The 27,678-nt window shown below is 36.6% G+C and overlaps 3 protein-coding genes across 4 annotated transcripts; 1 reads left to right on the top strand and 2 right to left on the bottom strand.

The window, feature by feature from the left end:
- Positions 1 to 9,690: 9,690 nt before the first annotated feature.
- Positions 9,691 to 12,299, bottom strand: LOC122017894 (sulfate transporter 1.3-like). Its single transcript, XM_042575647.1, has 11 exons — positions 12,108 to 12,299; positions 11,862 to 12,036; positions 11,714 to 11,779; positions 11,495 to 11,608; positions 11,299 to 11,415; positions 11,065 to 11,191; positions 10,695 to 10,981; positions 10,408 to 10,598; positions 10,228 to 10,313; positions 10,057 to 10,133; positions 9,691 to 9,975 (listed from the first exon to the last, which is right to left on the bottom strand). Exons 1-11 carry the CDS (start codon positions 12,278 to 12,280, stop codon positions 9,832 to 9,834), a joined length of 1,557 nt encoding a protein of 518 aa, XP_042431581.1. The 5' UTR covers positions 12,281 to 12,299; the 3' UTR covers positions 9,691 to 9,831.
- Positions 12,300 to 12,382: 83 nt separating this feature from the next.
- LOC122044432 (sulfate transporter 1.2-like) lies at positions 12,383 to 12,878 on the bottom strand. Its single transcript, XM_042604915.1, has 2 exons — positions 12,549 to 12,878; positions 12,383 to 12,478 (listed from the first exon to the last, which is right to left on the bottom strand). The coding sequence occupies exons 1-2, from the start codon at positions 12,876 to 12,878 to the stop codon at positions 12,383 to 12,385; spliced, it is 426 nt and encodes a 141-aa protein (XP_042460849.1).
- A 2,864-nt stretch (positions 12,879 to 15,742) lies between these two features.
- LOC121988923 (syntaxin-132-like) lies at positions 15,743 to 27,039 on the top strand. Of its 2 annotated transcripts, none has more exons than XR_006114135.1 (13): positions 15,743 to 15,968; positions 17,930 to 18,040; positions 18,127 to 18,183; positions 19,813 to 19,861; positions 19,978 to 20,066; positions 20,572 to 20,645; positions 20,734 to 20,776; positions 21,614 to 21,674; positions 21,763 to 21,788; positions 21,871 to 21,948; positions 22,368 to 22,429; positions 26,403 to 26,468; positions 26,788 to 26,859. XR_006114135.1 is itself a non-coding variant. In XM_042542656.1 (13 exons), the coding sequence occupies exons 1-13, from the start codon at positions 15,951 to 15,953 to the stop codon at positions 26,947 to 26,949; spliced, it is 915 nt and encodes a 304-aa protein (XP_042398590.1). In that variant the 5' UTR covers positions 15,743 to 15,950; the 3' UTR covers positions 26,950 to 27,039. The 2 variants fall into 2 exon arrangements, 1 of the variants encoding a protein (XP_042398590.1); XM_042542656.1 differs by having other exon boundaries at positions 22,349 to 22,429; positions 26,788 to 27,039.
- Positions 27,040 to 27,678: the final 639 nt, after the last annotated feature.

Below are 27,678 nucleotides of genomic sequence, written 5' to 3'. Positions count from 1 at the left end.
TGGAAAAGAAAATTAAGATCCTACGAAGTGATCGAGGTTGTGAATATTTTTCAATTGAATTTTCAAAATTTTGTGAAGATAATGGCATAATCCACCAAATTAGTGCACCCTACACCCTACAACAGAATGGTTTGGCTGAAAGGAAAAATAGAACGTTGGTAGATATGATTAATGCAATGTTTATGCATGGTAAATTACCAACAAATCTATGGGGAGAGGCATTACTAATAGCCTGTTATGTACACAATTGAATTCCATCAAAGAAAACTAAAACTTCTTCATATGAAGTATGGAAAAGGAGGAAGCCAAATCTAAGTTATTTAAAAGTGTGTGTGTGGGGGGGGGAGGGGGTGTTGGACCCCGTGGTAGTTTTATTGTGATCAACCAAGTTGGTTAGGTCCTGCTGTGTTTGATCCCTGTGTCTGAGTGTGCAGAAGCTTAGGAGCACAGGAAGTCAAGCGGAAGACGCAGCTAGCGAGAAGGACGACACGGGAAGGGAGCCGACGGGCTCGGTGCGTCCGAAGGACGAGAGAGCTGCGGAAGAGTACTCCGGTGGGCGTGAAGAGCGTGCGCGGCGTTCGAGGGACGTTAAGCGGAAGGCGGCTCGAGGAGAAGGCCGGGAATTGGGTTGGGTGAGCCCTATTCGGTTGGCCGCAATCACCCAAGAACGGAGCTTGAAGCCAAAGCGAAGAAGAAAAGGAGTCAAAAGAGGCTATAGCAGAAGTTACTGTAGCTTGAAAGCGCCTTAAACAAGATTGAAGGCGCCTTGAAGCTTGAAGGCGCCTTCAAGCTCGTTCAAGGCGCTTTGACCGTTTGCGCTGCGGATAAAGTTTTATCCTCAGATCGAGTTGGAGGCGCCTTGAACCCTGTTGGAGGCGCCTTGGACTCTCGGGATAAGATTTCCAGGGCCTATATAAAGGCCCCTGGAGCTAGGAATTCAACAACAACTCAAGCAATCAATCTGTTAGCAATTCCTAAGCAACTAGTGAGCTTCAAAAGTGTAAAAGGCTTCTCCGCCTTCAGAGAAGGAGATTTTTCTTACTACGCTTTTCTACTGTCCTGGATTAACAACCTCCTTGGTTGTAACCAGGTTAAATCTCTGAGTCTTTTCTGTTCGTGTTTCTTTTTCTGTTTCATTAATTTAGTTGCTGTTATTTTATTGCTGATTTAAATTCTGAGTTGAAATTCGAGGAGGGTATAGTTTGTTTTTGTTTTCAGCAATTCACCCCCCTCTTGCCGGTCTCCGCTGCACCAACAAGTGGTATCAGAGCCTGATCGCCTCAGAAGGACTAACCGCCAACTGAAGCACTACGATCAAGACGATGGCCGGAGCGAACATCCATCCCCCGAAGTTCGACGGAGACTTCGCCACATGGAAGCGCAAAATGGAGGTATTTTTTAAAACGGATTTTGATATTCTTATTACAATGAAATATGGTTTTGCAGCGCCGAAAGACAAAGAAGAAAACACATGGAGCAAGAAGGAGCAAGCCGATTTCGTCGCCAACGGAAAGGCAGAGTTCCACCTTCACTGCAGGAGGTAAATCGGATCGGAAGCTACGACTCAGCGAAAGATCTCTGGGAGAAATTCCTGGAGCTTCACGAAGGTACTTCCGAAGCGAAGCTAGCAAAGCGCGACATCCTCCGGAACCAGTTAACGAACCTCCGGATGAACCAAGGCGAGAAGGTAGCGCAACTCCAAGCGAGAATCAAGGAGCTGATAACGCAACTAACGACCCTTGGAGAAGAGGTAACCAACCGGGATTCTATCCGATACGCGCTCAATGCCTTCCCGAGAACTCCAGAGTAGGCCTCCTTAGTAGATGTGTATTACATCTCTAAGGACCTCGAGGTAAGTACGTTAGAACAATTATTTTCCACTTTCGAACTTCACGAGTCTCGAGTTTCAGAACCCAACGGAGCAGAGAAGACAAGTCAGAATATTGCCTTAAAGGCAAAGATGAACAGTTCTGACTCCGAAGCCTCAGTCGACGAATCCGAAGCGGCACTACTGGTAAGACGCTTCAATAAGTTTTCAGTACTAATAAATTTAAACCGCAGAGGCATCATCGAAAGAAGAGGACGGTTCGCTGCTATAACTGCAACGAAGAGGGGCACATCAAAGATGACTGCCCAAAGCTAAAGAGAAAGGAGAAAGAAAGGGAAAAGCCAAAATACAAGAAGCCAGAACCCTCCAAACACAAGAATCTGAAGGCTACTTGGTCAGATTCGTCAACCTCTGAGTCGGACATCGAAGAATTCTCAGGGTTAGCACTTTTGGCGAACCATCAACCGGAAGAAGACTCAAGCTCGGAGATGAGCATCGATGAAGGGGGAGAAACCTCAGAAGAAGAAAGCAGCAGTGAAGGGGGAGCGTCACCAGACCAGGTAAGTAAGGTACGCAATCTAACCCCAACTCAATCTTTCAAATTTATCAAGTCTCTTTCTAAAGAGTTAGATCAATTAGAAAAAGAGAATGCTGAACTAAAGTTGAACTTAGCAAAAGCATGCCCGTTAGAAATGTATGATCATCTAAAATCAGAGAATGAAAATTTAAAATTAGAAATTGAAAAATTGAAAAATGATGCATGCTTAAAGAAATTTCCAAAGTCAAAAATTAGAATTTATGGTAAATTAAATTGGTATATAAGGAAGCATCAAAGTCAACTTAGAAAAATACCAAGAAACTATGTACCCCCTAGATTTTTGAATAATCCTATAGGAAGGAACCTCTATTGGGTTCCAAAATCTGTGCTTCATTAATTTTTCAAAAATTAAAAGCTTAAAGTGAGAAAATTAAACATTGAAATTCTTTATGGAAGCTTTGTCTAAGGAAGTGGTTGTTGCTCCAATAACCAAGAAGGCCTAGTGCCTCGCCACGACCTGGAAGCTAAAATATTGAAAGAAAATATTTAATTAACTTTCTGAAAAAGCATTAAACTAGAAACAAATAATACTTTAAAATTTTTTAAATCTTTTTAAAATTCTAAAAAGTCAGATTGTGAAAATTAAAAAAAAAAATAATAATGTAACTTAGAAATTTTTTTTTGACTTAGAAAATTTTTTCTGAAAATTCAAAAATTTGACTTAGAATTTTTTGGGGGAAAAATTCATTTTGACTTAGAATTTTTTTTAAATAATTCATATTGAGGTAGAAAATTTTTTCTGAAAATTCAAAAATTTGACTTAGAATTGTTTTTTAGAAAAATTTATTTTAACTTAGCAATTTTTTACAAAAATTCATTTTTAACTTAGAAAATTTTTCAAAAACCTTCAATCTTACTTGAATATTCTTAAGACCCCATTTTTGCTGTGATCAAAGGGGGAGAGAAAAGTACAAGTTTAGGGGGAGTTAGAGAAAACATAAAATTTATTTTTTTTAAAAAAAAAGTGTTGCAATTTTACTAATTGCAAAAATTATTCTTAACTTGTTAGTTTAGTAATTTTTCTTTAAAATTACTGTTGTTTGTCTATTTTTAACCCTAACTTGAAATTGGGTTGATGCACATCAAAAAAGGGGAGATTGTTGGACCCCGTGGTAGTTTTGATGTGATCAACCAAGTTGGTTAGGTCCTGCTGTGTTTGATCCCTGTGTCTGAGTGTGCAGGAGCTTAGGAGCACAGGAAGTCGAGCGGAAGACGCAGCTAGCGAGAAGGACGGCACGGGAAGGGAGCCGACGGGCTAGGTGCGTCCGAAGGACGAGAGAGCTGCCGAAGAGTATTCCGGTGGGCGTGAAGAGCGTGCGCGGCGTTCGAGGGACGTTAAGCCGGGACGGAAGGCTGCTCGAGGAGAAGGCCGGAAATTGGGTTCGGGTGAGCCCTATTCCGGTTGGCCGCAATCACCCAAAAGAACGGAGCTTCAGAAGCCAAAGCGAAGAAGAAAAGGAGTCAAAAGAAGTTGGAAATTACTGTAGCAGAAAGTTATTGTAGCAGAAGTTACTGTAGCTTGAAGGCACCTTAAACAATATTGAAGGCGCCTTGAACAGGCTTGAAGGCGCCTTCAAGCCTGTTCAAGGCGCCTTGAGCAGGCTAGTTTGACCGTTTGCGCTGCGGATAAAGTTTTATCCGCAGATAGAGTTGGAGGCGCCTTGAACCCTGTTGGAGGCGCCTTGGACTCTCGGGATAAGATTTCCAGGGCCTATATAAAGGCCCCTGGAGCTAGGAATTCAACAACAACTCAAGCAATCAATCTGTTAGCAATTCCTAAGCAACTAGTGAGCTTCAAAAGTGTAAAAGGCTTCTCCGCCTTCAGAGAAGGAGATTTTTCTTACTACGCTTTTCTACTGTCCTGGATTAACAACCTCCTTGGTTGTAACCAGGTTAAATCTCTGAGTCTTTTCTGTTCGTGTTTCTTTTTCTGTTTCATTAATTTAGTTGCTGTTATTTTATTGCTGATTTAAATTCTGAGTTGAAATCCGAGGAGGGTATAGTTTGTTTTTGTTTTCAGCAATTCACCCCCCTCTTGCCGGTCTCCGCTGCACCAACAGGGGGGGTATACCTTATTATAGAGTTTCAGATCCTAAGAGGACCAAGTTAAGACCTAGAGTTCTTAAAAGTATTTTTGTAAGATATGCTAAAAATTCAAAAACATACAGGTTGTTAGATGCATATTCTCATACTATTATAGAATTTAGGGATGTTGAATTTTTAGAAACAAGCTTTCTAAAAGATTCAAAAGATAATCCACAATCAAATGAAGAAGCCCCTGAAAATGCAACACAAAGCACTACTATGAATTCTGGTTCAACTAAGAAATGAAAATCAGTAGAACCTCCTAATGAACCAAGGAGGAGTCAGAGAGCAAGAAAAGAAAAGTATTTAGAAGGAAGTAGAGGTGAGGTGTTGAGTAAAATATCTATTGTTTTGCATTTAGAAGATGATCCAAATGTTAACTTGTTTGGTCCGGGTTCTAGCTCCAGCTTCGCTCGCTTGGGTCCAGGTCTTCCGCTCTGACTCCGACTCTGCTTGGGTGACCTCGGCCATCCGGAATAGGACTCACTTGAACCCAACTTTCGGCCTTCGAGCAAACTTCCGTTTCGGCTTCTCGTCCCTCGGAAACGCCACGCGTCTCCTTCTCGTCCGTCATTGTACTCTTCCGCAGCACCTCGTCCCTTGGACACACCGAGCCCGTCGACTCTCTCTCGTGTCGTCCTTCTCACTAGCTGCGTCTTTCGGTTGACTTCTTGTGCTCCTAAGTTTCTACACATTTAGACACAGGGTTACATACCAACATGACTTAATTTTACTTGGTTGATCACAACAAAACTACCACGGGGTACTTACAAAATAAAAACCTGCACAAACAATAATATAAAGTTTACAATCAAATATAATAGTCCACAAATTAACAAATATAGCCTTGCCCGCCTACCGCAGCCAAGGTCGACATTGGCCCCCCCATAGCCAAGCAAGGCCGGCATAGGACCCCATAGCTAGCCAAGCCTATCAAGGCCGCCAATGGCCAGGCCAAGCTCGGCCATGGCCGGTAGCAGGAGACCCTAGGCACCAGTGACTGTTGGCGGCCGCTAAGGCCAAGGGGCGACCCTGGGCGCTAGTGACTACTGGAGGCCGCTGAGGCCGTCGAAGGCCACCTGCAACCACGGGTGGTCACTATAGGCTAGCTAAGGCCACTTGCAACTGCTAGCTGCCGGTGAAGGCCGCTAGTGACCACTACTTAAGGCCGCCAGTGGGCGCCGGAGACCACCAGTGGCTAGTTCAGGAGATCAGAGGAGAGGAAAGGGGAGGAAAAAGGAAACGGGCTTACCGGTCGGAGAGAGAAATCATTGCCACCATCTCAAGTGAGAAGACACTAGGGTCACCGCCACACAGGAGAGGAAATGCTAGGGCAAAGGAGGAGAGGGATCTGGATCTGATGTTGAAATACTAGGGTTTTTTGGGACGAAATAATTTTGTTCCTAACTTCGTTGCAAATTTGTAACAAAATAGTGGTTTCATTGAAACCACTGTTTCGTTGCAATTTAAAAAAAAAAAAAACAAAGAAAATCCCCGAAGCCGGTTGATTGACCTAAAGAACTCAGAATGAAATGAAATCAGTTTTTATGTGTTCATCTATTTCTCCTAATTATATAATTACCCTCAAACATAAATTTGACTAAATATATTTTTATCCTTAATTTTTTGAACTCCTATGTGTTTGAAAAATAAATTCTGGTTTAAAAACTCATAGATTAAAATATATTTTATCAAATGGATGTTTGAAGTCATGAATATAATTAGGTCTACTAGACGAACACAGAAACTAGTTTCCTTTCTTTCTAAGCTCCTTAATATAATTTTGTAACTATAACAAATTCAACTAACTAATGTTCCTTTGTAACTATAACATGTTCAACTTACACTTTAAATTCATGTAATTGATTTAGGTATGAAGAAAAATATATTGGGCCAATTTTTTTTTGAGAATATCTATAATTAGGAGAAATAGACGAATACATAGGAATTGATTTCATCTCATTCTGAACTCTCTAGATTTGTTAATCGGCTTTGGATAATTTTTGATTTTTTAAAAACAAAATTGTCAATTTTCAATGAATCCTCATATTCATTGCGACTTGGCAATTTTTTTTTCTAAAAATTAAAAATTATTCGAAGTCATTTAATAGACTTAAAGAGTTCGGAATGAGATGAACTCAATTTTGATATATTCATATCATTATCCTGATTGTATAGATATCCTTAAAAGATTTTTTTGACCTAATATATTTTTATCAGTGATTTTTCGAACACCAATGTGTCTGAAAAATAAAATTCATGCTTAAAAAATCACCAATCAAAATATATTGAGTCAAATTATTGTCTGAAGATATGGATATAATCAGGAGAAATAGACGAATATATAGAAATTAGTTTTATTTCATTATGAGCTCTATAAGTCAATTAATCGGCTTCAGACAATTTTTTTTTAAAAAAAATTAAAACTTTGCAACGAATCTTAAGTTTTGTTGCAAATTTGCAATGAATTCTAAATTTGTTGCAAACTTTGATTATATATGTCCGAAGTCAATTAATAGAACCAGAGAACTCAGAATGAGATGAAATAAATTTCTAAGTGTTTGTCTATTTCTACTGATTAAATAAATTTTTTTAAATATTTTTTTACCTAATATATTATTTTCAGTGATTTTTCGAATACCAATATGTCAGTATAATATAAAAACACATATCCAAATATATTTAGTTAAGTTAATTTTTTAAGACATATATATAATTTGGACAACTATATGAACACATAAAATTAATGTTGTATAGCTTTGTGACATTAATTTGTCACTTGAACAAGTTAAATTAATTTTATTTACTTTCTATCTTTAACATTTTCAACTTCATTTAAAATTTATCTATTTGACTTATCTATGAAAATAATATATTGGGTCAAGAAAGTATTTGAGTAGATTTATATAATCAAGAGAAACATAAATACATAGAAACTAATTTCATCTCATTTTGAACTCTCTATGTCCATTAACCAACTTTAAAGTTTTTTTTAATTACCAACGTTTGCAATGAATTCTGAATTCATTGTAAATTTGAAACGAATTCTAAATTTCTTACAAACTTTGATTATATATGTTCGAAGCCGGTTAATAGACCTAGAGAGCTCGAAATGAGATGAAATAAGTTTCTTTGTGTTCGTTTATGTCTCCTGATTAAATAAATCTTCTTAAATATTTTTTTTACCTAATATAATTTTTTAATGATTTTTTAAACACCATTGTGTCCTTAAAATATAATTCAGGTTTAAAAAATTATAGATTCAAATATATTTAGTCAAATTGATTTTTGAAGATATACATATAATCAAAACAACTATACAAACACATAAAATTAATTTTGTATCGTTCTAAGCTCTCTGACATTAATTTATTACTCTAAAAAGTTCAACTAATTTTATTTACTTTCTAACTTTTACATTTTCAACTTTATTTGAAATTCATCTATTGGACTTAGTTATGAAAAAAAAATATTGGGTCAAAAAAATATTTGAGAAGATTTATATAATAAGAGGAAATAGATGAACACATATGAACTGGTTTTATCTCATTCCGAACTCTCTACGTCCATTAACCGACCGTGTCACCCACAAGAAAGATAATTCCACCTCGTATGAAATCTGAATAGAGCACAACCGAGTCAGGGGGCCACGAGCTGGTTATCTTCCTTATTGGTAGTCTCGATCATCCTTCTTCAAGACCCGGAAGGGAGGTTGGTACCTCATTTTCTTCACGTTATTGCTTGAAAGGGAATATAGTCATATCAGAGGGCATAAATTGATTGTTTTGTTAGATGCTCTGGCATTAGACATCTCGAGTTAAAAAGAACTCATCCTCAAGTTTATAATTGTATCAGGTGGTAGCCTAGGAGAAAAATCTTGTGGCATCAAATCAACAAAATCTACTAACAGTTGTTGCACTTCTACCAATAAATCAACATTAAAATTCTGGAGTATATTTGCTTTGCTAATAGAGAGTCCAATAAATGTAGATTGAATGTGAAAAAGTGTCATCTATAATCTACGATTAGTGCTTGCCAAGAACTGATCATTCTCCACACTATCATCATTTTCCATCTGTTCACCATATGGTTTGCAACTGAGTTAGGACTTAGGAGGTCATGGGCTAGTCATTTTCCTTGTTAGTAGTTCTTCAAGACCCAAAAGGGAGGTTGATAGTCTTGTTTTAATTACTTTCTGGTTAGCAACATCTTCTCAAAGAATTTTCATATGATTGAGTACTTTAATTGCTTTAGAGAAATACTATGTAATAGATTCAGATTCCTTCACTTTCAGATTTTTTATACTCTCTACGAAAAGTTTGAAGTTTGATAACTTTAGCTTTGCTAGCTGCCGCCTTGAAATTCTCATTCTAGAATATCCCAAGCATTCTTTGTTGAAGTAGCTCTCATAATTCTTGGAAAGATAGTTGTCGTGACTCCATTTTGAATTTTTGAAAGAGGCTTAGCATCTTTCATTTGCTCTGCTTCAAGCTTCTTAATATTTAATTTGCTGCTGAAAGTAATTCTCTTCCGAATACTGGAATGGTTGTATATGAACGTGTAGGATTTCGCATCAAGTGGATGCCATCTTTGAACTAGTAGAAGGTTCAAAAAAAGATCTTTAATCCCGTTCTGAAATCACTTTGTTGGAAATGAATATATTTTGTAGAACAATGACAACAAGAGAATAGAAGAAGAAGACTTCAGTGGAGAATTGAGTCGCTATAGTAAAGTTCCATGCTTTCTTTTTATATCAAATGAGAGGCTTTCAGGACGTAGCGCAGACGTTGAGGGGTCGATTCTCAGAAACTAACGACTTAAAATTTACACCATACGTCTGTGCATGTATCTGTATTTACCTCCCAAGCCAATAATAAAAAAAATCGTTAAAGTAACAGATCTATCTTTCTATGTCAAATGAGAGTTACAAATCACATGATTCCATTACATTAATTAAATCCTAAAAGCTATTCATGATAATATTCTTGTAAATAGTCATATTTGACTTATAATACTAATTTTAATTATCGAATATAGTATGTCCTTGAAAATTGTAGAGCTATTTATTTTCTTGAGAATTATCATTCTCTTTAGATTCTCAACGAGTGTATTAATTCCAACACAAATCATGAAATGAATCTCGAAAGGCTTCCACACACGTGTATGAAAACACATGAAATTTAGATAAATGACTAGCTTGCTATAACACGCCATGCACACGCTTCACCCGCAAATGCACACAAAGTTGACAAATACAACCTTACAACACCTTGATCACACAGATTTTGTATATTTAGATTCATATATAGATATGAATACCTCATACATTCTCACTCGCTTCTGGAGCACAAGCCTTGACTGCATCTTCAACAGTGAGGAAGATTCTATCACGACCTATGTGCTCAATGAACTCCGATGACTGCAACTTGTGGATCACTTCCACCCCAGGATTTGAGAGAAGCAGCTGAGAAAAGTTGAAGACATGCATGCATTAATTTTGAGCCATACTTTGCATGTATTTAATAATATACAGTCCATTACTGACCTGAATATCATGTTTTTTCAGGCTAACAAGTAGTTCTTCAAGAGCATGAATACCACTTGTGTCGATGTCAGACACCGCTACATAGAGGATTTAGTGAAAACAGGTAAGATCTTATGAGAATATAAACGAATAGATCAGCAATCAATGAATCTACATATATATAATTCTTACGCGACAGAACTACAATCAAGAACTTGATTTCTGTCTCTTTATTCTCCTTTGCGCGTTCTTGTTCATCCCTTAACCACCTCAGAATCCTGAAGAGTGGGTTAAAACTAAGACAGTCAAAAGATGGAGCAAGCATACAATTAAGATTGTGGTTTAAAAGTATGAACGAAGGGAGGCATGCACCTCTCTCTTGCATAATTGGCATTGGTGAAATAGATAGCCGCATCAACTCTGACGATCAGAACTCCAGGGATTTTGATTGTTTCTGCATATTGTTCCACATTTCTGTATATCGTGGTCCCTGGAAGTTTCCCAAGTTTAGCCGTCTTCAGTCTCGTCACATGCAGAAGTATCTTAGTGAATGAGATGCAGACCTGAATTATTAAAGACAAACAATTAACTTCATGAATATATATTTACTACGAGAAGGATAGTTGAGAGGGGATTCTTGTGAGGAAAGGATGGCTCACAGCAATTAGGAGGCCAATTTCGATGGATATGAAGATAACGCCCAAGAAAGCTCCCATGCACGCAACGAAGTCAAATTTGTCGACCTTCCAAATAGTATAAGCTGCTTCAATGTCGATCAGATAGAGCACTGCCGAGATGATGATGGCTGCCAGTACTGCATTCGGGGTGTACTTGAATAGGGGAGTGATCACCAGCAAGGTTAGCATCACCACCATTGACATAACTATGTTGGAGACAGGGGTCCAGCAACCAGCCATGTAGTTGACTGCCGAGCGAGAGAAGGAACCTGCAATTTCATGTAAAGAATTAATTAAACAACATGGCTAGCTAGCTACGATCGAGCAGCTATGTGTGTGTGTGTGTTTTTACCTGTTGCGACATAGCAGGAAGTCAACGAACCGATCACATTCATGGTTCCCATCGCGAGCATTTCCTTGTTTCCATCCAGTTGATAGTCTTTCATAGCCGCAAAGGTTCTCCCGATGGCTACTCCTTCCTAAATATTGAATGATTTGTGCTAGCTGTACATTACTACATATATACTGCATATGTATATATATATATACACACACTTTTAGAGATGAAGAAATCTATAATATATACCGTGAGGGCTACCATTCCAGCTATTGCTCCAATTCTAAGTCCTTGCTTGAGGTGCGGACCACTGAAGTAGATCTGACTTGCAGACGAAGGGTTGAGTCCTTTTTTTATATGATTCACCTGTTGATGCATGACAAAAACTTATGTATCGAACATGTAGTCAACTTTCGATGCATGCATGTATCGATATATGACTCACAATTGCCACGCCTTTCTTGTCTGCACGAGTTATATACACGAAAAAGGTAGAAACAATCACGGATATGAGTGGCGCGATTGCAGAAACCCAGAAAAGCTTCTTGTTCTTCTTTGCCTGTGTATGGTGCAAATTACTTAAATGGCCTTGATTAATCATCACAAATTAAAGTGATGCAATTTTTATTTCAGTTGTGAGGAGATCGATCGAGCTACCACTTACGATGTACTTGGCGATTAGAAGGAAGATTAAACAAGACGTAGCTATCATGATCGTCTGCCAGTTCCACTGCCGTACGCGCGATATGATGAATGAATGAATTAGTAAGCTCTTAATCGACTAGGTGCAAGATAATTTGAATCTTAATTACCCCGTGATGAACTGGACGCCAAACAGATCTCATGACGGAGACGATGTCGGTGTCCTTGGTAAAATTCCTGATGCCAAGGAATCCTTTCAGCTGCTGAAGGCCGATGGTGATAGCCGCGCCGCCCATGAATCCGATGATGGCAGCATGAGACAGGAAGTCGATGATGAAGCCCAATCTGTGATATATATGCACGAATGCGAGTATAAATAGTGTCATTAATACTATAGATCATATAGATGAGATCACCTGAAGAATCCAAGAGCTGCCTGAAAGACGCCGGCGAAGAAGGTCGCTGTGAAGGCCAGGCGTAGGTACTCTGCCTTGCTCTCTATTGGATCCACCTCGTCCTGAAGGAGGTTACCGAGAAGGATGGAAACGACCGCCACTGGCCCTATCGCGATGTCCCTCGAACTGCCCATGAAAGCATAGACCAAAGGTGCAACGAAGCTGGCGTCTGAAAATTACATTTTGTACAAATCATTTTCATTAAATACAAAGTGCACACTATTGTTTGACAAGTTTTACGAGGTTCCATCGATCGTAGTAGTAAGCAACGCTGTGTACTTACACAATGCATATTGTGGCTCCAAGTTTGCAAGTTTAGCATAAGCAATGTCCTGCACCAATCCAAATAATTAACCTCAATCAGCTTTATAAGATCACTTTGCACATATATAGCGTGTATACCTGAGGTATGCAGAGGCTCGCAATGGTCAATCCGGCGATCGCATCTCCCTTGAACTTGGTTAAGTTGTAGCCTCTCGACCACTCGAAAATGGGAAACAAGTACCGGAGGAAAAGCAAGAGTTGCTTCGACCTCGGCTGGCCTTTGCAGGGTCGCAAGGGATCGTCGGGAAAAAAGATTTCCTTCGCCGTCTGAGCGATCTCCGCCGGCAAGCTCTTGCGAGGCGGCCATTCGACGTTGCGGCCGTCGGAATTGGGGTTCTCGATGACCCCCCTCGATTTCAACGAGTATTCCGATCTTCTGCCAGCTTCGTCGGTGATCGAGTGGCCCATCGATCGATCTCCCCGCTCCCGTCTAAGCAATGCAAGTCCCGAACTGGGAGGACTCGAGAACTTATACGTGCCCAGAAGCGCGGCTCCGTTGACAGGGAGAACAGAGGTTCGAAAGTCAAAGGGTGGCGGGGCGAAACCTAGATCGAAATGCGGCCTTGTTCATGATGAGGAAACATGGTGTAGTGTATTTGGACATGAGCGCCGACGCCGATGCTGTCACCCCTTAGGTTGACTTTCTCTTTCTTTCGAGTTTTTCTATTCGGATCTAGTCATAAATCCCAACTTGTCTTCATTTGGATATCGTCCCCGAGTAGGTATTAACGTGACCCGCCTAACTACCAGCAAATCGTATGTATAATCAGAAGTCAAATTTCTGAACTCAAGCTAGTGGTTAATTAATTCTAAGCCGGTTTGTGGATCCGGATGACTTTACGGCCACGTTCAAGTCAAGATGCCTTAATAATCATGATCAAGATAAGCGAGAGAATTCTCTAATACACAAAGCGATTTTGTTTTCTGTATAAGAAGGGAGTTGACTTCCCATATAAAATTGTGATGAACGAGTTGACTTTTTTTTTCTGGATGATAATAATAACGACGCTGTCGGATGGAATAAAGTATGACAATTTGCAAGTAGAGCTATAAATAAGTCGAGTCGAGTTTTGGGATATTAAGTTTGTTTAATAAGGTAATCAAGTCGAACTGAGCTGAGCTTAAAATGAACCAAGCTTTTGAAATGAGTATTCATGCTTGGTTTTGTTTATTTTTTATGAGTTTACGCTTGTTTGAACCTTGGCTTAAGCTTGATTCATTTAAATGTTAGCAATTTCTCAATTCAAACTTAGATTGAGTTTGGTTCAAGCTTGACTTGAGCTTGGTTCATTTAGATGTTATCAAGCTCTCAATTCAAGCTTATTTGATTGTTTAAAATTTTTAATTGTTTAATCAGTTATTGAAATTGATAATTTAAATTTATTTATATATTTTATTATTTATTTAGCATATTGAAAAGAGTTTTATTAATGAATATGGTACGTGAACGTACACGAACGTTGTTAACGAACGTTAATGAGTTGAACACATATGTGTTCAAGCTTGCTTGTTTAGCTTAACGAGTTGTTCAAGATTATTTGTTTAATTAATCTTATATATATTGAACGGACATAAATAAATTTTTACCAAGCCAAATACCAAGTTTGTTCAATTCAATTATAACCCTATTTATGAGAGGATTTACGGTATAGAATATCCAATTTTATTTCCAGATTTTTCGATAATTAATTGGTACTTATTTTAACATACGCAACACTGAATTTAGTGACATTATAATACGAGAAGGACGTGATTGAAGTCGAATGGCTTTGTAAATGTCTTTTGCTGGCTGAAGGTCGTCATTCAAGAATTAGGATAATATAAAATAATAAATAAAAATTATTTTAACAGTTTGGACTAAAGATATTATAATTTAAAGTAATTTTAAGTTAAAGTTACTGGCACGTACATTCAGAATGAAAATAGCTGAGACGTTTTTTTTTTTGCTAATTTTTTATTAAAATAGAGTATCTTTTTAACCGTGAGATAAATAATGAACGTCCTAATAATTAACTAAGTTAAATTTTAATTAATTAATTTTCGGATTAGAAATAAACAGAAGTTGGACTTGAAGACTGAACTGGGCTCCACCTCGGGCCCTGCGGACTCCTCGTTTTGATCCGGTTTTTCTCTATACGATTTAATTTTTTCAATTTCGGTTTTAAAAATCTTTGATCCAAAATTAAATTATATTATTATGGTTCAGTCCAATTTTTATTGTAATACGGTCTGATTTATACAGTCAGTTATATACGATTTATATAATAAATTAAATTAATTTTGTATGACTACAAATATTAGTTTAGAGACAAAAAAAAAAAATATCAATTTATTAAAATAATTATAAATTTAAAGTAATATTAAAATTTTATTATTGGGTAACAATAAGTAAATATATAAATATACAATTTCATTGTACTATCATATTACAAATGATCAGAGGCACAAACCAGGCACAAACCACTTGTATGACCTAATATTCATAAAAATCATATTTTAAGTATAATACGGTTGATTCGGTTTACTTGGTTTTTTGGGAGTTAAAATCGTAAATCGAACCGAATAACCGAATTTTAAAAAACTTAAATCCAAACCGGCCGAAACACCAAAAAAACCGAACCAAAAAAATCGAAATTTTTCGGTCGGCCGATTTTCCGATTTTAACCAATTTATGCCACCCCTACTCCTTGCCAATCGAACTATGTTGCGATGTACTCGCAAACCATTTAAGCATTCATGATGGAGGTGTTACTCTCTTCAGTCCGAGACCGTAATGTCATCGTCTTTAATTTGGTCACGACTAATTTAACTAGAGGTGTAAATAAATCAAATCATTCGTAAATTATTCGAAGCTCGAATTCGTTTAAGCTTGTTTAATGAGGCTTGTTGAGATAAATAAATCAAGCTCAATTTTCACAATACTCGGTTCGTTAGCCCGTGAACACATTCGTTAAGCTGATGAATCAATTTTTAAATAAAATAATGATAATTTTGATATTAAATTTATAAATTTTACATTTTATTTATGAAAAATATAAGCAAGTATATTAAATTTATTTATTAGAATAAAATTATAATTTCTTTAAATATATAATCTAGTTTTAAATATATATTTTATATTTATTAAATTTCATAAAAATTTGAATAAGTTCGTGAACTATGAATATATTCGTTAAATAAAACTCGAACACAATTTAATTATAAACGAGTAAAATTCAAATAGGTAAGAGTCCCATTCGATTACACCTGTAACTTTAACATCCGCCCGAAGTATCAACTTAACTTAAGCAACACTAGACAGAAAGGGTAAGGCGTCCGCCCGATCGAGACCACCACCGCTGCCACCTCCACCAAACTTGCCTCCCCTTCGATTCCTCGCACCGATTGCTTCCCAGAGGGCTCATCTCCTATCTCCTCCTCCGGATCTCGATTTGCCTAGTCGTCTCTACGTTCGTCCTGCTCATCTCGTCCACCGCCAGGATGCATAACCTCCTATCGGTAATTTTATTGAATGTTACTATTCGAGGGAGGGGGGACTAGATCTCGCAATCCTGTTGAAATTGGTTGGTGTTATAATGAATCTGTTTCTGGGAGATTTCGAATGTTCTTCTTTTGGTTGAGAGGATTTAGTCTGGATATGGGGTTAGGGCTGTAGCATCGAGGAAGAAAAGTGAATTCAGAAAGAACTGTTTTGGGAAATCAGTCTTCGCTGTGGTACCATTGGCTTTTCTGCAAGAAAGTATGAAGAGGATTTACTTGATGGAGAGCTCATTGGAGTTTTACTTGATTCATTGATTATATGTGTGCTTGGATTCTAGGTGTATTGGTCATACTTTGAGAGAACTTTTGAACAATTTAAAAGAAAATGAAATAAATGAAACTTTTTCTGGTCATTGCTGATGTATACTTGACTTGTGACTTGTTATTTACTCTACTCAGACGCAAAGATATCGCCAATAGATCATTAATGAACCTCTTCTCAAATTTCACGCAAATACATAAAAAAAAACAATAGTTCCACAGAATGATCTATAAGACATCTGTTAATATAAGTATAATTTTAAATTGAAAAATTAGTAATGAACTTAATCTGTATAAAGCTCTGTAAAAACCAAAAAAAAAGCAATGTAGAAATGATTAAATTTTAACAAATCCAATGACTGACAGAGACTTTTTTGCTTTTTTGGTAAATAACTTAAATATACATAGTTTGATCCTGTGAAGCAGCAACTTCCTCTTTGTTATGGACAATCATTCTTTGGTGCTCATTGTGCTTGCTGATTCTTATGATCTTGTCTATCTGCTTTGTTGGTAGTATATTCACTTTCCCTGCAGTCTAATTCTGCATATGTTAAATTGACTTGAACCTGCCAAATTTATTTGGGGAGTCAATTAAAGACAAAAGCAATATGCAGTCCCTATGCTATATGCATGCAACTTTTATTATAATCTCTAATTTTACTAGCCATTCATTGTGATCACTAAGGGTAATGCACATGAAATATGCAATGAGGTAGCCCTGTATACGCTTTTGCAGCATCATGTGATGCATTTCAGAAAAAAAAACCCCATCATATTGCTTGAACTTGAGTTTTTGATCATTGCATCAAGTATCTACTTCTAGAATGTCACTTGCTTTGGATTATGAATGAGATTAATGATTTTTTAACATATTTGCTATTGTCAGCCATTTCCTAGAAAATGCTGTAGCATGTAACAACTCTCAAATCTACATCAAGGTTTTGGTTCTTTGCGGAATGGGCACGTCAATTATGAAACATAGATATACAACATAGTCAATCTATCAAAAAATTAATTTAATTGATTTAAAATCTACCAGTGTTATATTTTTACATAGTACTTAATGGTTTATAGCATTCATGTAGCCGAATCCAAATAGTCGGGTTCACAATTTGCTGATGGAAATATTGGACAGTGTCCTGATGGTTCACAATTTCACATTGTGTAAAAGCAGTAATATAATTCTTGTTTTTCTTGTTTCTATATAAACCTATCACCAACAATTTAAATAGCTTGCACTATTCCAATGGCAAATATCTTTTTGTTCAATATGTCTACCATACATCACTAAATAAATGCATCTGGTTCTTAAAGATCCAAAATAGTCTAATTCTAGCCAACTGCATTGCTCTTCATATGGAGACAATTTTTTTGTCAAGGCATTCAGAAATATATGATAAGTTTGATGACAACATACTTCATTTTTACTAGTGGTTGAAGTTTTTTCTATTTGGATATTGCTACACAAACAAACATGTATATTAATATATTATTCTATCTCAGCTGGTAAATAGTTGTCAGTTTTTTCTCGATTGCTTGAGAAGATAATTTTTCAAATGGATGCAATTCTAACATTCTGAAATATTGCACTCTTATTCTTTTCTCTAGAGAATGTATATATTATGAACTGAGGTATTACTATTCAATTATTTTGGTAGGATTCTTTTGAACTCCCTCGAGGAGAACCTTCAAGAGATGCCGACATTGAATTAGGACAGCAGCCTCCAGTTAGTGTTGCAGAACAGGGACTGGAAGTCTTTTTTAAGCAGGTGCCAAGTCTACAACATTAAGTTTATGAAGTATGCAATATCATAGTTGAGCTGTTAAAGAGCTTGATGCTTGTTTTTTCTGCTAGGTTCAAGTAATCGAGAAACAAGTTGACAAGCTTTCAACTCTATCAAAGAATCTTCAGGTACACATTCCAACAAGTTTGACTTTTCCTCATCATTCAAATCCATTATGCTCCAGAAACTTTAGCTCATTCTATTAAAGTTCTGTCTAACTGATTATAGTTGAAGTTGGCCTCATGATTTGAAATCTTATACTGTGTCAGTGGCATGGTAAATTACCAAAAATCAATACTAATCAACATAGGTATTTTTTTTTTCTATCTCCTCTATGTTAATGTCTATGTTGATCACACTGATGATGACTATCTAGTCATATACACACATTTGACACCCCTTGGCATGCTATGACTCATGTTAATATTAATTCATTTGTTATCCTTTTAAGACTTGTATAGGGGTGTAATTAAACCAAACCGAGCTCAACAAGAAGTGGTTCGAGCTCGGCTCAATTGGTTTTTCCCTAAGCTTGAGCTCAGCTCAAGTTCGATTTGAGCTTTAATTTGTAAGTTTGAGCTCGCTTCGTAATGAAATTAAATAGTTCGTGAACGGCTCGAACTCGGTTTGAAAATAGTTGTTTAAAAGTTAAACCAGCTTAGTTTGAGCTCGGCTCGTTAACATATCATTTTCAGATGTTAAACAAGATTGAGTTCTAGCTCGTTAGGCACGTAATCAAGCTCGAGTTAAGGGTATTATTTTACTTTGATGTTTTAATTATTAAGATATTATTATATTTACAATTCATGTGATATATATATATGGGGTGTTTTGTTGCACACCCCCGTATCCATGCTGGTTTGCACGACTATGACACGCTGCCTGCGTGGTAGCGTCCAGTCAACGATGCCACGCGGGCAATGTGTCTGAGGGGCGCGGATAGGGTGGTGTGCAATAGAATACCACCCTATATATATATAAACGAGCCTCTAAACAAACATGCTTGTGAGCTCACTAACCAAATTTTGTTAAGCTCAAGCTTGGCTCAATAATGTTTTCGATCTCAAAATTAGGCTCGAGCTTGGCTCGTTAACCCGAATAGTTCACAAGCGGCTTGACTTGTTTACACCCCCAGCCTCATATTTACACAAAAATTTCGAAATTGTGTCATTCCACATGGATAGAAAGTCTGCCATGGCATGGAATGTTATTTTACAACTTATTCTTACGTATATAACTTTATCCTGGATAGAAAGTTTGCCATGGCATGGAAGGTTATTGTACACCTTATTCATTTGTTCCCTCACGTGGTCTATTTTCTCTTCTTCCTATTGGTAAAATTTGCCTTAATGAGGATTAAGAATTGTTCTCCACAAATCCAACATCTTCAAATTAATAGAGATTCACTTAAACCTTAGATGCATTATCTTTAGAGCTAAGACATAAAGCTGTTAAATCTCATGGTGATTTGCACTCAACTTCATTTTCAAATTTTTACTGGGTTCCTATTTAACTTGGATTTTGCTGCGTAGTACCGCAGGAATTGAACTGACGTATTGAACATTCTTTTAGAGAGAGCTGCAGCTGCTTTGATTACATGATTGGAATTGTTCCCTCAGTTATCATCATTCATCAGTGTGCTTTATTTTTATTTTCATATTTCTTTGCATGGGTTTAAAGTTTTTAATCATGGGTACTTTTTTGCTTAATAATTTTCCACTTTGACCTTCTTCATTTCTTTTCTTTCTGCACTACAGTCAGCAAATGAGAGATCAAAAACTTTTACCAAGGCTTCTGACATGAAAGGTAATTAGCATCAGTTATCAACTTTTTAAAAATATTGGCTAAACTATGTGATGTTTGTCTTCATATTTCGTAATCTGCATGGTAGTTATAGTGACTACTTTGTCTTTGGGATGTAGCAATCAAGCAACAAATGCAGAAAGATATTGATGAGGCAGGGAAAACTGCACGTTTAGCAAAGTCAAAATTTGAAGAACTGGATCGAGATGTATGGTTCATATCCCTGATGCTCAAATCAACTTGTGATAAATATATAAGTTTCAGAGCGCCTTTTATATAAGTTTTTGTTTAGTCATAATTTTTGCAGTATTGGAAAGCCTAATGAGCATCTTGCTTTCACCAATCCTATGTTCTGTCTCTTTTATAATTTCCCAACTTCATTATTTTTTAATGTATCTACTTTTGTGACTGCTTCCTGCTTTTTCTATTAGGAAAAAACTAGTTTAAATGTTCTATTTAAGGAAAGTACTAGTGTCAGCTGTAGCTATGAAGATTTTCATATATGGAAATTGACTTTCCAAGTTTTTCTAATTTAAAGTTTACCTTTGTCTTTCTGATAGACAGTTTGGCTTCCTTGCAGTCAACTAGTCAGTGGTTGATATAGTTTAATTCATTTTTTTTTGGAGTGTATTTCTGTTTGTGTTGAATACAAAGTTTCAAGATTTGGTAGTGTATCATTCCAGGACTGACTGTTAATAATTTTTGCTATCTAGAATTTAGCAAATAGGCAAAAGCCTGGATGTGGGAAAGGATCGAGTATAGATCGTTCCAGAACTGCAACAACTGAGTAAAGTTTACATCTTGACTCTTTTATATGATATGTGAGAGATGCCTTTATGAAATAATCTCATGTGCTTGGGACAATTTTAATACAGAGCACTGAAACGAAAGTTGAAAGATCGCATGTCTGAATTTCAGGCAAGTTCTTAATGGCACACTCCTAAGTTTTTCTTATCTGTTTTATTCCTTTTATTCTGCTATAAAGATGTGTGAAATTGACAAAAGAAAAGAACAAAAGGTATTTATTCCCATGCCAAAGCCAACTCAAGATCAAAGCTTATCATTTAAGTAGAAAAGAAGCTGCCCGACCTTTTGTTCTAACATGGCATGCTTCAAGTTTTTCTTTTAGTTCCTTTTTTGTTTAAAAAAAAAGGGAAATAGTATAGTTGGACAAGGTTTAAAGTATTGGCACAAGAGCGAGTTTTGGTCACAGCCCAGAACAATTCAGTGCATGGCCTGTTGGTACTAGACAGAGTACCTAACACTGACCAAGCATTTTGATTTGGGACCTAAAAAGTGTTGTGTTGGATGCATATGAATAAATATACTAGGATTGTTCAGATTTGTGCTTATAAATTCATGGGAATCTATATCTTACTAGTATGCAAGCCATGCTGATATGTGACTCTAACCTTGTGCCTGGAGATAGTACACATGATTCCTTTGTCTTGTAATCCCTTGTTGTCAGCATGGAATGTCTGATATCACACCAGCAGATGTCAGCATTCTACATCCATGCTGTCTACGGGTTTGCCAAGTGATGGTAAAAGCTGATCCATATTCTGGTACAATGTCTGTTCAGTAAATTCATCGAGCTCTGATTTTACAGGAGTTGCATGGCACTGTGGGTCTTTTGGTACCCTATGCTATATATATATGTGTGTGTGTTTTTATGTATATATGAATTATGATTATCATCACCTGCTTTTTCTTCCTTACTCATATCTTGCATCTAATTCAGGTTTTTTCCCTCAGACTCTAAGGGAAAGAATCCAGCAAGAATATAGAGAAGTTGTAGAACGAAGAGTTATTACAGGTTATCTTTGTTTGTTTTTGAAATGCTAGTCACCTCTTTTATCTTCATAACATGTTGGCTACTTTCCTGTCTTCTTGGATTTCAACAGTTACGGGTAATCAGCCTAATGAAGAGGTACAAGGGCATTTTCTATGATTATCCATCCATATTTGACCTTCTCGACTTTGTAAGAGAGATTCCACCCTTTTCCTTTCAGACTATTGACCAGTTGATAGAAACAGGCAATAGTGAACAAATTTTTCAGAATGCCATTCAAGAACAAGGACGGGGCCAGGTTTGTTTTACAGGCTCTTTGACTTATCTGTAATTGCAAGTTCCTTCACGTAGGATCAACATGCATAATCAAACCTTGCTTATTACACTTACAAGTCAATTGTTTGTATGCATGCTAGTACAATTGTTTGAATGACCAAATGGGAGTGCCATGATAACTTTCTTAGATCTACATGGTGAGGTTACTACACGCTTTATATAGTCATCAATAATAACTGCAATTATATATTAATACAAAATTTAATAAATATACTAAACATAGAATCTATTATAAGTGCAACATACATTTATAAAATAATATTTTGATCTATGGTAATTAATGACTTCATTTTGTATTGTTTTTCATCCACCGATATCTATCAAATTCTGAACTGTATGATTTTAATCACTCTCTAATGCAGGTAATGGATACCCTTGCAGAAATCCAAGAGCGTCATAACACTGTCAAGGATCTAGAGAGGAAGTTACTTGAGTTGCAACAGGTCAATCATATTTTCATTTTTTTATATGATCAAAGGATTCTGCTTATACGTTTTTTTAGATGAATTGCTGCTTCTTTCCCTATTCTGGAATTTTTTTCAACGAAAATAATTTTTTAAGTTATTGTATCTTCCCAATGTCATTCTAAGTCACTTAAGTTAACTTATTGCATTGTACAGTTTTTCAGATGCTTTTAGTAGTTGTTTAGATGATTTTCAGTATTCCGAATCAGTGCTTTATGAGATTGTTGGATAGGCCAACTCGTGGACTGGCTTTTCGTATTGTTATTACAACTTTTATTGGATAGTTTTTTAAAGTGATCATGTGCTACAGATAAAGTATTCCATCACGAATATGTATTGCCAGTTTGTTTGCTTAGGCCTTCATCCAACCAGATCACCAAGCAATCTAAACTGGCTATGTTTTTTTTTGAGTTTTTGAGGGCATCTGACTCTGTTTAATGATACTCCTGTTGGTTGCTACTCGGAAAACCCAATGGCTCCACTGTACACAAATTTTGTACGTGATCTGAACCTTTCCTAGCTACCATGTGTTCTTTTAAGTTAAACTTGTATCTCCTGCGAAACTTAACACGTTTGATTCTAAGTTTAACTTATATGTTCTTTTAGGTTTAGATTTAGATCTCCTGCGGAACTTAACACGTTTGATCCAAATCACCTAGGTTATAAATTCAATTAAATATTAGTTTCCAAAATTGGCTTCCAGTACTGTATGGCGAGGCACTTGGCCTTCTTGGATATGGGAGCAACCACCACCGACTAGACAAAGCCTTTTAAGGAAAGTTAATATTTAATTTCCTTATATAACTCTAGGTTAACCAAAAGGAACAATCAAATCACAAGGAAAAAAGAAAAAGAACACAACATCGAAATTAAATTCGAAAAACAAGAATCGAATGCCTCTTGTATTTGGTATTTATACAAAGAAAAATTAACTAGTATGATGCGGAAATTAAATACTAGTCATACCTCTTCCTTGTATGCTAAAAACCTCGAGATCTTCTGCCGTATCCCTCGCCTCCTCTTGGACGTCGTGTGGGCGACGATCCTCCAAGACGAACACCACCCAGAGAGCTTCTCCTCCTTCTCTAGAATTCGGCCACCACCACCACAAAGGAGCAAAAGGGAGTAAAGGGAAGAGAGGGAGAGGGGTCGGCCACTTGATGATCTCCAACAACACAATATCAATTGTTCTATTTTTCAAGGCCTCCCCTTCCCCCCTTTTTATATTAGTTTCCCAACGGAAAATTATGGAAAGAGTTTTATAAAAAATTAGACTCATTCCTATTTCCTTTTAATTTTTTCTTTTTCTTTCCTTTTAATTAATCAATCCTAGATTGATTTATTAATTAAACAACTATTTGTTGATGTTTAATTATTTGACCGGCCCCTTGCTTGGGCACCAAGCAAGGTGGCCGGCCACTTATTAAAAGGGAAAGAAAGAAAAAAAATTTATAAAATTTTAAAAGAAGAAAACTTCTAATAAAATTTTACAAACTCTTTTTTTTTTCTAATGTGGATTTTAAAAGGAAAGTTTTAAAATTTAAAACCAAGTTTTAAAATTTAAAACATCTCTAATAATATTTCCTTTTTAAAAGAAAGTTTTATAAATTTTACAACTCTCTTTTAAAACCTTGTGGTCTAATTTAAATTAGGAAAATTTTATAAATTTTTAAAATCTCTCTTTTTACAAATTGTAAATATCTGAGAAATTTAAAAATTCAAAAACAACCTTCCTAATTTAAATATTGTGGCCGGCCCCCTTGCCCAAGGCAAGGGCCGACCACTTCTAGAGAATATGTGGCCAGCCATTGCTTGGTCACCAAGCAATGAACCGGCCTCTTCTTGGACACCAAGATAGGATTTTCTTTGGATGGATTCGAGGCTTTATTGAGGCTACAACAGGGACCTAGAGGAGAAATTGGTTTTGGCTTTCCGATGAGCTTGAGTATCCCGTGCTCGCCCCGAACACACAACTCAAGTTCATCGATAATAACTCATTCCACTAGAGAGTTATTACCGCACTACCGCACCAATCCCAAATTGCATTATGGGCTCCTTCTTATCATGAGTGTGTTAGTCTCCCTGTGCTTAAGATTACGAATGTCCACTAATTAAGTGAGTTACTGGCAACTCATTTAATTAATATCTAGCTCCAAGAGTAGTACCACTCAACTTTATTGTCATGTTGGACTAGGTCCACCTGCAGGGTTTAACATGACAATCCTTATGAGCTCCTCTTGGGGATATTCTCAACCTAGATAACTAGGACACAGATTTCTTCTATAATCAACAACACATACTATAAGTAATATCATTTCCCAACTTATCGGGCATATTGATTTATCGAGCTAAACCTCACCCTTTGATAAGTCAAAGAAATAAATATTAAATATACATACTTGTTATTATATTAGGATTAAGAGCACACACTTCCATAATAACCAAGGTCTAGTTCTTTTACTAAGTCAGTAAAAAAGAACTTACCTAAATGATCCTACTCAATACACTTAAAGTCTATCAGTGTAATTTATTAGTCAAGATAAACTAATACTTAATTACACTACGTCTATTCTGATGGTTTGTTCCTTTCCATCTTAGTCGTGAGTAACTATTTATAATTTATAGAGAACCGACAACATGATCTTCTAAGTGTGACTCCACACTCCATGTTATCTATTATATAAATTAATTGAACAATTACAAATAAATATAAACATTTGACCAATGTGATTCTTTATTTCAAAATAAATGTGTACAAAAGCTAAACTTTTAAGTATACACTCCAACAACTCCCGCGGGAACAAAAAGTGGAGCAGATTGGTGCAGAAGTCGAGGCATCCGTTCACTATTTACCAACAACATCCAACTCCAAAGCAAGGAAGAACAACCCAATCTGCAGATTGACTATTGGGTAAAAATAGCGTTCAGCCAAATTGGGCAAAAACATTTTCCTCCCATTTTTGCCCTTTCTTCCTCCCTCTGTTCTCCCATGTCGTCAATGCCACTTATTGTAGCCTGTTGTTGCTCGTTGTTGCCTGCTTACTAGTCAACATTAGTCATTTTCCGCCAACCCAATACCATTGCGCACCTGAGCATTGTCGATCCTTTGTGCGCAGTCCATTACGTGAGTTCCAGCAGTTTATCACACATCTTTGGCGACATAGTCATGTGCTTGTCACGCTCTTTGTCACTGCCTCTCACCCAATGCACCCTGCCACTTGCCATGTGTTTGCTCAGTGCACATCCCTTGTATTCCATGCACAATTGAGCACCAACTCCACATACAATCCGCAATACGTCTGACAAGGAAGATGATAGGCACACATGTCAACATGATTTATTCCCAATTATTTTCCTTGGGTTTCTAAGTAAGGTAAACATGTTTGGATGATTGACTTTCCTCATCCCTTCCACTCCCTTTCTGTGCTCCTCACTGTAGCCTGCCCCTCCACCTTCTGCTTCTATAGGTAAACCCAGCATTTGTATTGAAAATTTTGTACATTTATAATCCGGACGGGTATGCAGCATGCTTAAACCAACAATTCTCATGGAAACTCAAATTTTTTATTCAATATTTGTCTTGTTGGGATATTGTAGCTTCTTGAAGAATAGCTAGCTGAAACTTTTATTTTCCCTTCCACATCATATTGGTGCAGTATGTGTTTGTCAGGTTGCAAACCTGCAAGTGAAATGAAGTAAATACAATTTTATTAGCGTCATCCAACTTTAGTGACATGTGATTTTGTGATGAATTCTTTGAGTTACATAAACCTAGCAAGAGAATTCTTTGTTTTTTACAAGCATTTGGTGATTGCATCATCGCTTTAAGATGAGGCTGAACAAATTTTGGAGGATAATCTGAGAATAATTTTTTAAATATTTATTCCCAGAAGAAGCATATCTAAGTTTTCAGAGGTCGTTCCTAAATTTTGCATGGCTTTCTGCTTTGTAGATTTTTATTGACATGGCAGTGCTAGTTGATGCTCAAGGGGAAATGCTGGATAACATTGAGACCCAGGTATGAATAACAACAGAAATTTGCATTTCATAGTGACATCTTTTTGTGGAGTATTTTGACTTCTTAGTTGTAGCTGACAGTTTCAATTGATTTATTATTTAAAATCTCAATTTTTGTCAACTATTTTCTATGTACAATTTAAAATCTTGAGGGGCCGTCAACACGTTAACTACAATTTTTAACTATTGTAGAGACACTCAATGTTAACAAATTTGTAAAATCAGCTCAAAGTTCAGTAACTTGAAATTCACTCAATGGCACAGTTAAGAAGGGCTCTGCCAGACTGCCATCTTAACAATTTTTTTTTCCGTGTTTGTAGGTTTCAAGTGCCGTGGATCATGTTCAATCTGGGACGGTTGCTCTACAAAAAGCAAAGACACTCCAGAAGAACTCTCGCAAGTGGATGTGCTTTGCCATACTTATTCTCCTACTAGTCGTCGTTATAATCGTTGTCACAGTCATTAAGCCATGGAGCAAATGAAGAACGCTAATCCAAGCGCCAGTCTTGGCGATGTGCAAATACCTTATACTATGTTCAATATATTCTTTCTGAAATTACAGATTTGTTCCATTTGTTTGTCTTATGTGCATATCCTTCTGGTTTAATCTGTGGTATGCATGGCGTTGTTCAGGTAATAAAATCTGGCAGGCAGGTTCATTAGCGATGTGTTGCAGTTGAGCTGGAAAGTCACTCTTCAATTTTGATTGAAAGTCACTCTTCGTTCAATTTTGATTGATTTTTACTGGTTGAGTCAGAATGTAAAATGTAAACTGGACGTTGTTGCTCGAACTCTAACCTATATATATATTTTTAATATTTCAGATATTTAACTCTTACGCGACTAATTTTGGAGGTGGATGGCTGAATTGGCCGCTAGATGAATTTGGAAAATACAGATGGAGATGGTTCTAATATCATGGCCAAACTCTATCCTATTATGGTAAAAAGTCGAATACCTTCGTAGTGTCTCCATCAATTCGTCTCAAGGTCAACATAGAGGAGATAAATCACGAACGATTATTAATCTTTGGAATAGTGACTAGCACATAAGGGAGGTATTTATCTTGATTTTGTCGAAATTTGAATTCCAACTAGACCCATCCGAAGAGATGGTCAAACTCTACCCTATTGATCTACTAGTAAAAGGGGTTGATAGTGGAATTAATCTATAATAATTTGAACAAATCTAATAGCTAGAATATAAAGTGG

This window comes from Zingiber officinale, chromosome 1B (genome assembly GCF_018446385.1).
Source record: "Zingiber officinale cultivar Zhangliang chromosome 1B, Zo_v1.1, whole genome shotgun sequence".
Lineage (NCBI taxonomy): Eukaryota > Viridiplantae > Streptophyta > Magnoliopsida > Zingiberales > Zingiberaceae > Zingiber > Zingiber officinale.
The sequence above is the reverse complement of the archived record's forward strand: the minus strand, read 5'-3'. Positions and strand labels throughout refer to the sequence as shown.

Coding starts and splice junctions, on each gene's coding strand:
- LOC122044432 (XM_042604915.1), bottom strand. CDS start 12,878: ATGGGCCACTCGATCACCGACGAAGCTGGCAGAAGATCGGAATACTCG. Junction 12,479..12,548: donor CGAGCCTCTGCATACCTCAG/GTATACACGCTA, acceptor GGATTGGTGCAG/GACATTGCTTATGCTAAACT.
- LOC121988923 (XM_042542656.1), top strand. Junction 21,789..21,870: donor GTAATCAGCCTAATGAAGAG/GTACAAGGGCAT, acceptor TTTTCCTTTCAG/ACTATTGACCAGTTGATAGA. Junction 21,949..22,348: donor AAGAACAAGGACGGGGCCAG/GTTTGTTTTACA, acceptor TCTCTAATGCAG/GTAATGGATACCCTTGCAGA.
- LOC122017894 (XM_042575647.1), bottom strand. CDS start 12,280: ATGGGCAGTTCGAGGGACATCGCGATAGGGCCAGTGGCGGTCGTTTCC. Junction 11,780..11,861: donor GGCGTCCAGTTCATCACGGG/GTAATTAAGATT, acceptor CGCGTACGGCAG/TGGAACTGGCAGACGATCAT. Junction 11,192..11,298: donor CTGGAATGGTAGCCCTCACG/GTATATATTATA, acceptor TTCAATATTTAG/GAAGGAGTAGCCATCGGGAG.